A 12,596-nucleotide genomic window follows, 5' to 3' on the forward strand; every position below is an offset into this window, starting at 1 on the left:
ATCTTCATATCATCTGCAAACTTTGCAAAAAAACCATCAATTCCATCATCCAAATTATTGGCATGAAAAGTATCAGTCGCAATACAGACCCCTGTGGAACATCAGTAGTCATCGGCAGCCAACCTGAAAATGCTACCTATATTCCCAATCTTTGCCTCCTGCCAATCAGCCATGCTAGAATCTTTCCTGTAATACCATAGGCTTGTAGCTTGTTAAGCAGCCTAATGTGTAGCAGCTTGTCAAAGGCCTTCTGAAAATCCAAGTACATAACATCAACAGATTTTCCTTTGTCTATCCTGCTTGTTATTTCTTCAAAGATTTCCAACAGATTTGTCAGGTGAGATTTTCCTTTGAGGATACCATGCTGACTATGGCCTGTTTTATTACGTGCATCCAAGTACCCTGAGACCTCATTCTTTATAATCGAGTCAAAATAACTGACCTATAGTTTCCTTTCTTCTGCCTCTCTCCCTTCTTGAAAAGTGGAGTGACGTTTGCAATTTTCCAAGAATCTAGTGATTCTTCAAAGATCATTACTGATGCCTCCACAATCTCTTCAAAACCCTGGGTTGTACTCTATTTGGTCCAGGTGACTTACCTACCTTCACACCTTTCAGTTTCCCAAGAACCTTCTCTCTTATAATGGTAACTTCACGCACTTAACCCCCGACACCTAGAACTTCCACCATATTGCTAGAGTCTTCCACAGTGAAGACTGATGCAAAATACTTACTCAGCTTGTCCGCCATTTCTTTATCCCCCATTACTGCCTCTTCAGCATCATTTTCCAGCAGTCCAATATCCACTCTCACCTCCTTATATATCTGAAGAAACTTTTGGTATCCTTTTTCCTTTTGTCATCTTCCATTTAGAATACTTCTTTCTCTTTGGGATGTATATATCCTGTGCCTTCTGAATTGCTTACAGAAATTCCAGCCATTGCTGCTCTGCTATTATTCCTGCCAATGTTCTTTAACAATCAATTCTGACAACTTCTCTCTCATGCCTCTGTAACTCCCTTTACTCCACTGTAATACTGATACAGCTGACTTTAGCTTCTCCTCAAATTTCAGAGTGAATTTGATCATATTATGATCACTTGACTCGAAGAGTTATTTTACCTTAAGCTCTCTAATCAATTCTGCTTTATTGCATAACACCCAATCCAGAATAGCTGATCCCCTAGTGGACTCTACTATGAGCTGTTCTAAAAAGTTATCTCATAGGCACTCTAGAAATTCCCCTTCCTCTAATCCAGTACCAACCTGATTTTCCTAATCTACCTACATATTGGAACCCCAATGACTATTGTAACATTACCCTTTTGACATGCATTTTCTATCTCCTGTTGTAATTTGTAGACCACATCCTTACTACTGTTTGGGGGTCTGTATACAACTCCCATCAGCATCTTTTATCCTTGCAGTTCCATGGCTTTATCCACAATGATTCAACACCGTCCAACCCTATGTCACCTCTTTCTAATGATCTGTATTTTTTGAAATTTATTTTTTATTGAAGTTCATCAAACAAACATTTCCATAAGATGTATTTTAGATACTGAACATATATATGATATATTCATATTTGCCACAAATCTCCACATAATATTTATCTGAGGTATACACTTATAGAAAAGAGAGGGAAAAAAGAACAAGCAAAAGGAGAAAACTGTACAAGTAGGGAGTGATCTTTTTTTTAATACAACATAGTCATTGATTTGTCAGAATAAAATCAGGCCTACGAGGTGTTGTGTAGTTAAACCATTTTTCCCAATATGAATCAAATTGTTCCAATTTATGATTAACAGATGCTGTTTCTTCTCTATTTTGTAAACGTCCATTGTAATTTGCATCCATGTGTTTAAAGTTGGGCTCTCCTGTAATAATTTCCTGGTAAGAGTCGTTTTACCAGCCACCAGCAGTATATTTATAAAATATTTATCTCTTTTCAACCATTCTTGAGGTATATACCCAAAATATATGGTCTTACTTTCTAAGGGTATTTCACATTTAAAAATGTCCCATTGTGTATCCCAGTCTTTGATAACGGGGCAATCCCAGAAAATATGAAAATGGTTTACATTTTGATTTCCATAATTTCTCCAGCAAACAGGGAGGTTACTATCACAATGGGACTTCTGAGAGGGTGTAATAAAACATCTTATTAGGTTTTTCCATCCAAACTCCCTCCATTTCTGTGAACTGGCACACTTCCATTGATACCTCCATATTATTGTCCATTCTTCCTCAGATATAACTATCCCTCCTTCCTTCTGCCATTTTGTTTTAATGTATGAAGTCGAATGTGCTTTAAGATTTGACAAACCCTTATACACGCTTGAAATGATTCTACTACCATTATCTGAATTATATGCTTTTTTAAACAACAATCAAACATGTACTTGCCTTGGTTACATTTTTAACCCTCCTATTAACATACTGTCACATCTGCAAATACCGATAAAAATCTTGCTTTTCTAGTAAGTGTTTCTCTTTAAGCATTTCAAAATTGAACAGTGTTCCTTCTTTCATTATATTGCAAAGAATTATTATTCCTTTAGTTGTCCAGTCCTTAAATCTAGCATCCATTTTATTCGGCGTAAAATCCGAGTCATATGCACACCATTTAAGAATTGCAATATCTCCCTCTAGTTTATATTCTTTTATAATAGTTTTCCATATTTTAAGAGTCCATTTTACCCATGGGCTATCAATAGTATTTATGTAACTTTGTAGGTTGTTATCAGCCAAAATTGCCTGTATGGGGATGGAAAGTATCCTCCCCTCTCTAAGAGAAGGTAGGCCCCATCCCCCCTTTTCCTTGGCTAATTGCAAAGTTTTGAGACGAACTCTAGGCCTTTTACCTTGCCATGTATATCTTAATAACATCTTGTTCCATTCGTTGAATTGATTTTGGTTCATCTCTATTGGTAGGGTCTGAAAGAGATATAATAGTCTGGGCAATATATTCATTTTAATGGATTCAATCCTTGAACTGAGACTAAAAAAAGGAATTAGGTTCCATCTTGTTATATCTTCCTTAATTTTTTTATATATAGGTGGATAATTGCATTCTGATAACTTGCCAAATCTTTTGGCATAATGATGCCCAAATATTGGACTCTGTTTGCCATGCCCAGGGATATGTACTTTCAATTTATCTTGGTGGGCTATAGCTATATGAAAGTAATTGGGTTTTATCTATGTTGATCTTGTATCCTGATAATTGACCATATTGTTCAAAGGACTGCATCAATTTAGATAAAGAGTATGTTGGTTGCCCCAGATAGATCAAAATGTCATCTGCGTAACAGGCCAATTTATGCTCTGTCTCTTTAATAGTAATCCCCCTGATATCTTTATTTTTTCTGATGTATTGAGCTAGTTGTTCCAGATATAATGCAAAGAGTAGCGGTGACCATGCACAACCTTGTCTCGTGCCCCTTTCGAGGGTAAAACTATTTGATAAGTATCCATTGATTTTAATCCTAGCAGTGGGATCGTCATATAGTGCCTGTTTAGTTTTAATAAGTGTGTCTTGGAAACCAAATCTATGTAAAACTCTGTAAAGAAAATTCAAATTAACCGAATCAAATGCCTTTTCAGTGTTCACGCTTAACACTATTGCTTCAATTTTTTTTTGTATATGGCTCATTTAATTTTTACCAACAGAGAAATGCTGCACCCTCTGCCTTCCTGCCTGTCCTCTCGATACAATATGTATCTTTGGACTTTAAGCTCCCAGCTGTAATCTTTTTTTCAGCTCTGATTCAGTGATGTCTACAATGCCATACCTGTCAATCTGTAATTGTGCTACAAGTTCTTCGACCTTTTTCCATATGCTGCACGCTGTCAAATGTAATACCCTCAAACCTGTATCCAGCCTTTTTGAATTTGTCTGTTTTTTATGTTGCAACTTATCCTGGTGACTGCAATTTTGCCCTATCAACAGTCTCTCCTCACTACACATTGCCTATATCTCATCTTCAGTTCTTTCCTACGATACTTCTTGTATTGAAATATAGGCAGCTCAGGTCACTAGTCGCACCATGCTCAACCTTTTAATTCACAACTCTGTTTGAGGTCCTATCAACATCTGCCTCCACAACCTCTCCACTAACTGTTCTGGCACTCTGGTTCCCATCCCCCTGCAACTCTAGTTTAAACCTCACTGTGCAGCATTAGCAAACCTTCCCGCTAGGATATTAGTTCCCCTCCAGTTCAGGTGCAAACTGTCGCTTCTGTACAGGTCTCACCTTCCCTGGAAGAAAGCCCAATGATCCAAAATTCCTTTGCCCTCCCTCCTACACCTACTCCTTGGCCACGTGTTAAACTGTATAATCTTCCTATTTCTGCCCTCACTAGCACCTGGCATGGGTAGCAATCCTGAGATTATAACCCTGGAGGTCCTGCCCTTTAACTTAGCCCCCTAACTCCCTGAACACTCTTTGCAGAACCTTGTCATTCATCCTCCAAATGTCCATGTCAACTATATGGACCATAACCTCTGGCTGTTCACCCTTCCCATTGAAAAATGCTGAGGACTTAATCCTGGATATCCTCGACCCTGGTACCGGGAGGCAACATACCATCTGGATATCTCATTCTCACCCACAGAACTACCTGTCTATTCCCCTAACAAATCCCCTATCACCACAGCAGCTCTTCTCCCCCCTTTCCTTTTGAGTCACAGAGGCAAACACGGTGCCAGAGTCCCAATCACCTTTCCTCTGTTAGGTCAGCCCCTCCACTGTATCCAGCGTGATATACCTGTTGTTGAGGGGGTAGCCACACGGGTATTTTGCATTGGCTCCTTAACCCCTTTCCTCTTCCTGACTGTCACCCAGTTTCATGTGTCTTGCACCTTGGATGTAGCTACCTCTCTATATATCCTATCTATCAGCCCCTTAGCCTCCGGAATGGTCTGGGATTAATCCAGTTCCTGATCCAGCTCCTTAATGCAGATAGTTAGAAGCTGCAGTTGGATGTGTGTCTCGCAGTTGTAATTGTCAGGGATACTGGAGGTCTCCCTGCCTTCCCACATCCTGCAAGAGGTCCAATCCACTATCCTGCCTGCCATCTCTACTGTCCTAACTGTGCAAATATAAAGAAGGGCAGGAGAAAGAAGTTGTAACCTTGAGCTTTTCTTTCATTTGCTTTCTCTGACTGAAGCCTCTCTTTGCTGAAAGAATCTTTTTTTCAGTAGGTCAATAGCTACATTTAATGTCAGAGAAATGTATGCAGTATACATCCTGAAACTCTTTTTTGTGTTAATCTCCAAATATACTGAATATATATGTGTGTCTTTGGGTGTATTTTCAAAAACAGAAATGTGCTGTGTGTTGAATAACCACTAACCTCTCTTTCACAGAATAGAGCAGCTGAAACATGAACATCAACAAGAATTGTCAGTACTGACTGAAAAAGTAAACCGCTCTCGCAGCCTTGCCTCAAGTTTCCAAAACCAAGTGGAAGCCATACAGTATGTATAAATTTCTACCAACTGACCAGTGAAGTATTTAAGAAAGAGTAGTTTGTACACGGTTTCCTTTCAGTTGATTCGTGCAATCCATGGTATATACATTGTTGTTTTGATATTCTCTCAAGTGTTGAAAGCCATTCAAGATATATGGAACTTCTGATTTGTATATATTATTATGTGTTTAAATTTGGATATGTTTATCATATAGCTTAGTGAATAGTCTTTGAATTAAGATGGTAGAAGACAATACATGTGTTTATAAAATGCTTTTAAATACATATTAATCAGTAGCTCTGTGTCATTTTGCTTCCTGATTGCAGGAAGCATATTGATGCCTTTAAGATGTATTGCATAGCTTTTACACAAACAAACTAAGATAACTTTGTTCTATTGTTGGGCATAAGAAGATTTACCCACATTAAGTGCAGACAAACCCATACGAATATCAGTTACTGAGCTTTTCGTTATTTCCTACTTTCCTTTCTCAATCTAGAAAGAAACCAGAAGTCCACTGGATCAATTAAGTCTATTACTAGGCAGGAACTTGGGAGCGTAAACTAGGAAAGATGTACACGGGGATATTTACAACAGAAATGTGGATGTTGTTTGTGGAGTACTTGAATGATGCTCTGTCCTATCAAGGCATGGAAAGGGTGGTAGGATGAAGCAACCTCGGCTTACGAGAGAAGTGGAACATCTAGCCAAGAAGAAGAAGCAAGCTTACTTAAGGTTTAGGAAACAAACATCACCAGGGATCTTGATAGTCATAAGGTAGCCAGGAAAGATTTTAATAAGGGACTTATTAAGAGTGAGTTAGAAGGCTGTTAAAAAAGGTTTTGGTGAGTAGGATTAAGAAAAATGTCTAAGTCAGTCCACATGTATGTGAAGAACAGGAGGGTGACTAGAGTGAGGTAGGTCAATCAGGGATAAAAGGGGAAATGTGCCTGGAGTCAGAGGAGGGAGGGAGGTCCTTAATGAATACTTTGCTTCAATATTTCACTAGTTTTAATTTTTCCAATTTTTTTTCCAATTGATCTATTTCTACCATATATTCCTTCTTAATTTTAGAAGTATAACTTATTATCTGGCCTCTCAAATATGCCTTCATCGCTTCCCATAATATAAATTTATCATCAACTGAATGTGAGTTTGTATCTAAAAAAAACTGAATCTGTTTTTTCATAAAGTCACAAAAATCTTGACGTCTTAATAATTAATTAATTAATTAGAACTGACTCAGATATTATGGGTTTCAGAGTTAATCAGGAGGAATATAAGATTAACTTATTTGCTGATGATGTTCTGATTTATCTAACTAACCCATTGCATTTGTTGCGTAAATTATCTTCTAGATTGGAAGAATATGGGAAAATATCAGGGTACAAAATAAATTGGGATAAAAGTGAAATTTTACCCCTTACTAAAGGAGATTATAGTCAATGTCGATTAATAACTCAATTTAGATGGCCGATAAATGGTATAAAGTATTTAGGTATAAGAGTTGTTAATGATATAAAGAATTTATATAAACTAAATTATTTGCCATTATTGAAAAAAATTCAAGAGGATCTTGATAAATGGATGATGTTACCAATAACATTAATAGGTCGAGTCAATGCTGTAAAAATGAATATATTCCCTAGATTACAATATTTATTCCAAACACTACCAATACAATTACTGCAGAAGTTTTATCAAGAGTTAAATAAATGTGTGAGGAAATTCCTTTGGAAAGGTAAGATGTCAAGAATATCGTTGGAAAAATTGACATGGAAATTTGACCTAGGAGGGTTACAATTACCAAATTTTAAGAATTATTACAAAGCAAATCAACTTAGGTTTATTGCATCTTTTTTTGATGACGATAAACCGGCATGGATTAGAATAGAATTAGATAAAATAGGAGAAAATATACCAGAAGATTTTATATATAAATGAGAATCTAATTGGATACGGGAAAAGAAAGAATCTCTTATATTAAAACATTTGATTGATTTATGGAATAAGATAAATGTTGATGATGAGATAAAGAAATCTTTATTAGCAAAGAGACCTTTAATTCAAAATAAACTTATCCCTTTTACAATGGATAATCAACTTTTATATAACTGGTTTCACAGAGGGATTAGATATATAGGAGACTGTTTTGAAGGAGGTATATTAATGTCATTTGACCAATTAAAGAATAAATATAAAATATCAAATAACACTCTTTTCTGTTATTTCCAAATAAGGGCTTATTTAAGAGATAAACTGGGTCAAACAATGTTATTGCCAAAACCTAACGAAATAGAAACTTTAATTCATAAAGGAGAAATTAAAAAAATTATTTCTGGTATGTATAACTTGATTCAAAAACAGGGAATTAAACAAGGAATTCATAAGTCAGGACAAAAATGGGAAACTGATTTAAATATTAAAATTGATGAAACAAGTTGGTCAAGATTACGTCTTGACAGTATGACATACAATAAATGTTCGACTAAGATTAGTACAACATAACTTTTTACATCAAATATATATTACACCACAAAAAATAAATAGATTAAACTCAAATTTATCTGATCAATGTTTTCAATGTAATCAAGAAATTGGTACTTTTTTACACTCTACTTGGTCTTGTTTTAAAATTCAACCTTTTTGGACAAATTTAAGAGTTTTACTGGAACAAATTATTGGAATACAACTTCCACATAATCCAACATTATTTTTACTAGGCGATATTGAAGGGATAAAATCGAAATCCAAATTGAATAAATATCAGAAAGAATTCATAAAAATTGCATTGGCAGTAGCCAAAAAGGCTATTGCAGTTACTTGGAAATTGGATTCATACTTAAGTATAGATCGTTGGAAGAATGAAATTTTTAGCTGCATTCCACTTGAAAAAATTACTTATAATTTAAGAGATAAATATGAAATATTTCTGAAAATTTGGCGCCCTTATTTACAAAAGATAGGATTAAATATATAGGTGCTCCAAAGATAAAATTATTGGTTTTCTGCGGAAAGAATTAAACATACATATTAAAGCTATTATGAACTCCATGTGGGGATCTTCCAATATCCAGGCATTCTTTCTTTTTTCTTTTTTTTTCTATAGGGTTATGTTTGAGGGGAGAGGGGAAGGGTTGACAATTTTTTTTTCCTTCTGTAACCTATTTGAAATTAAATTAAAATTTTTTTAAAAAAATCAAACCGTACTGATTTGGTGGAAACTGGAACTCAGGTTCTCAGTTGGTTAAGCTAATTAATGGAAGTGTGAACAAATATGTATCTGCTATTTACTAAATTATGTATGGTGTGAAATGTCTGAATATAATAAATTTGACAGCCTAGATATTGAAGAATATATAAAAAAAATATTTCACCAGTGACAGCAACCTTGATGAACGTGACGTCAGCGCAGATTAAGCTAACATGCTGGATCATGCCACTGAAACTTGAGGAATATTAGAAATTATAGACCAAAGAATTCTAGATGAGTGATGAGTAAACTCTTGAGTATTCTTACAGACAGGATTTGAGAGCATTTGGAAAAGCATTTTTGATATGAGATAGTCAGTGTGGCTTTGTGATGAACATTTGTGAAGTGAGACACTTTGGAAGATCGAATGTGGCCTCTCCTGTTGTCTATAATATTCCAATCCTGCTATATTCTGGTTGGCTGCACCCTTTCCAGTGCCTCTATTTCTTTTTTATATAAAAAATTATTATTGCTGAGTGGCATGCCTTTAAAGGTTAAAAATTATTGTGCTGTTTTCCAAGTGAATTGATCAAGTTAGTGCAAGTCTTCCATATCAGTGAACAGAAAGTAAATATTATTAGATTAAGGAAAAGTAAAAATGTTAACAAGGAAAGGAAATGGAAAGTAAGAGTGAAGAAACAGACTTAAATTGATTGAAAAGGCTTCTGGTTCCTTTCTAGATTGAAAAAGTAGGAAATATTGAAAAGATCAGTACCTGATATTTGCTTGGCTTTCTTCTGCACTTAATGTGAGCAAATCTTCTTATGCCTAACAATAAAACAAATTTATCTTGAACAGAGTATTCCTTATCCTCCAGACAACTGCCTCTTGTGATATTGAATAACACAAGAAACAGTTCTTGCAACTGATGATAAGTTCCACTGGTTCTTTATTGCAGAATAATTTGGATAAAGTACTTATCTGTGGTATTTAATGATAACATTCCAGGAGACCTTGGGCAGGTACTTTATGAGCAAGTGCACCCCGTTCTATCAGAATTGTTGTCAGGTGCTTAATTGAATTCATAAAGCTAGAATCTACTTTAAATTCTCACGGTGTATTGTTATTTAGTAGAAACCAATTAAGTGAGAATTTTCAAAGATTTCAAAGGTATAATTTATTATCAGAACTGTATACAATATACATCCTGAAATGCTTTTTTTCACGCATCTAGAGAACAAGCGAGGAATCAAAGCATAATGTACTCACGGCAGCTTACAGACCTGGAGTCCACCGTCTGCCATCTCCGAACTGAATTACGGGAAGCCAGAAGGATGTACGAAGACAAGGTCAGTTATAAATTTTCCTACAAATTAAATCTCTTTTTATTTGTTTTGGACCTGGGGAAAAAACATGAAATGAAAGGAAAGAAGTAGAACTCCTTTGTTTGTTAAACAATACTCCATTTTCCTGTCGTGTTATTAAACATATAAAAGAGAAAAATCTAATAGAGGTGTAAGACCACTTTGTCAATGTTACATTTTGTTCTTCCTGGCGCTATCTGAAAAAGGCCTATTTCCTTCCAGTATGTAAGTAAGCTTGGGAAAGGCTCAAAATCCTTCTTGAAGTAATAATTTTTACATTTATGCATAATTCCTAATTGATGTAAAATAAAGTAAAATGCTACAGTAAAGAGTATATCAAAACAGCATCCATGTTGTGGCTGCAACTGTAACAAATTAAAATGGCAACTTGAGTTGTGTTACAACAGTATGAAAATACGAGGGGTAATTGATAAGTTTGTGGCCTAAGGTAGAAGGAGTCAATTTTAGAAAACCTAGCCATTTATTTTTCAACATAGTCCCCTCCAGTATTTGCACATTTAGTCCAGCGGTCGTGGAGCATGCAGATGGATCCCTTCTTTGTAGAAGTCGGCGTCTTGGACCTCCAGAAGTGGTCGACAGCAGGGTTGATTGATAAATTTGTGGCCTAAGGTAGAAGAAGATGAGCTATTAACTTCAAACTTTCTGCATAATCACTGAAAGAGTTGAACTGCACATGCATGTAACAAGAGCTGCATAACTCATCTCCTTCTACCCTAGGCCACAAACTTATCAATCACCCCAGCTGTTGACCACTTCTGGAGGTCCAAGACACCGACTTCTACAAAAAAAGATCTGTATGCTCCACAGCAACTGGACTAAGTGTGTAAATGTAGGAGGGGACTATGTTGAAAAATAAATGTGCTAGGTTTTCTAAAGTTGACTCCTTCTACCTTAGGCCATCAATCACCCCTCGTATATCGGCTGTATGCTAAAGAAGATCAGAGGACCTTTTCAACAATGTATTTTGCTATGTTTCAGTATTTTGTTTATACTGATTGTCTAGTTTTCTTTGCTGTTTTATGCTATTTGATCAGATAGAGGACCTGCAAAAGATAATAGAAGAATCTCAGTCTGAGGTTTGTAAAACCAGGAAAGAAAGGGATGAATTCAGGCAAGAGGTAGAAACTATGAATTGTCGAATCCAACAATTAATGGTAAGTTCAGCAGCTGTTTGACTTCCAAACTAATGCTTAATATATTAAAGAGGGAAGACTTGAACTTTAATTAAAAGTCGTAAGGTACCGCTCCAATTTGCATATGCACACATTTTCCCCTTTGTATATTAGTTTACAAAGTTAATGATGCCTTCAGTGAGCATGCCCTTGCTCCTTTTTATTAGTCACACCATGTGATAAAATGTTGAGGGAAGGAACAGAGAAGAGTCTGAGAATTTAAAATTTCAGGTGTTCATGAGTGAATGAATGGTCCTGGTGACATTTATGAGACAGGCTTTTGCAAAATGGTGGATTCAGCAAGAAAGCATAGCAGTTGTGTCACCTGGAGGTTGTAAAGGCACCCTCGATGGTTTGCATAGCATGGAACCATATATTAGAAGCATCCAGTGTGAATTTCAGAAAGAAAGGTTGCACTTCAGAAGCTTCATTAAGTTTCTTTGAGATTATAGGGAGGTGGTGTTCAACCCAGATAAGTGTGAGGTGGTTTATTTTGATAGGTCAAGTATAATGGCAGAATATAGTATTAATGGTAAGACTCTTGGCAGTGTGGAGGATCAGAGGGATCTTGGGGTCTGAGTCCATAGGACACTCAAAGCTGCTGCGCAGGTTAACTGTGTGGTTAAGAAGGCCTACAGTGTATGGCCTTCATCAACTGTGGGATTGAGTTCAAGAGACAAAAGGTAATGTTACAGCTATATAGGAACCCGGTCAGACCCCACTTGTGGTACCGTGTTCAGTTCTGGCCACCTCACTACAGGAAGGATGTGGAAACTATAGAAAGGGTGCAGAGGAGATTTACAAGGATGTTGCCTGGATTGGGGAGCATGCCTTATGAGAATAGGTTGAGTGAATTTGGCCTTTTCTCCTTAGAGCGACGGAGGATGAGAGGTGACGTGATAGAAGTACATAAGATGATCAGAGGCATTGATTGTGTGGATAGTCAGAGGCTTTTTCCCAGGGCTGAAATGGCTAACACGAGAGGGCACAGTTTTAAGGTGCTTGGAAGCAGGTACAGAGGAGATATCAGGGGTAAGTTTTTTTACACAGAGAGTGGTGAGTGCATGGAATGGGCTGTCGGCGAAGGTGGTGGAGGCAGATACAATAGGGTCTTTTAAGAGACTCTTAGATAGGTACAGGGAGCTTAGAAAACTAGAGGGCCATGAGTAACCTGTGGTAATTTCTAAAGTAAGTACATGTTTGGCACAGCATTGTGGGTCAAAAGGCCTGTATTGTCCTGTAGGTTTTCTATGTTCTTTATATGAGGGGTGATTGGTAAGTTCATGGCTTAAGGTAGAAGGAGTCAATTTTAGAAAACCTAGCACATTTATTTTTCCACATAGTCCCCTCCTACATCTACACACTTAG

The 12,596-nt window shown here is 36.5% G+C and overlaps 1 protein-coding gene across 1 annotated transcript in view; it reads left to right on the top strand.

Annotated features, from left to right (window-relative positions):
• Positions 1-12,596, top strand: part of LOC140738050 (coiled-coil domain-containing protein 158-like) — a 165,208-nt gene that overhangs the window by 72,619 nt on the left and 79,993 nt on the right. Inside the window, exons 9-11 of the mRNA XM_073065054.1 lie at positions 5,374-5,484; positions 9,906-10,020; positions 11,091-11,210. Of these exons, the coding sequence (XP_072921155.1) occupies positions 5,374-5,484; positions 9,906-10,020; positions 11,091-11,210 (346 nt within the window). The remainder of the gene's footprint in view (positions 1-5,373; positions 5,485-9,905; positions 10,021-11,090; positions 11,211-12,596) is intronic.

The sequence above is a fragment of the Hemitrygon akajei genome, chromosome 13, assembly GCF_048418815.1.
Source record: "Hemitrygon akajei chromosome 13, sHemAka1.3, whole genome shotgun sequence".
Taxonomy (NCBI): domain Eukaryota; kingdom Metazoa; phylum Chordata; class Chondrichthyes; order Myliobatiformes; family Dasyatidae; genus Hemitrygon; species Hemitrygon akajei.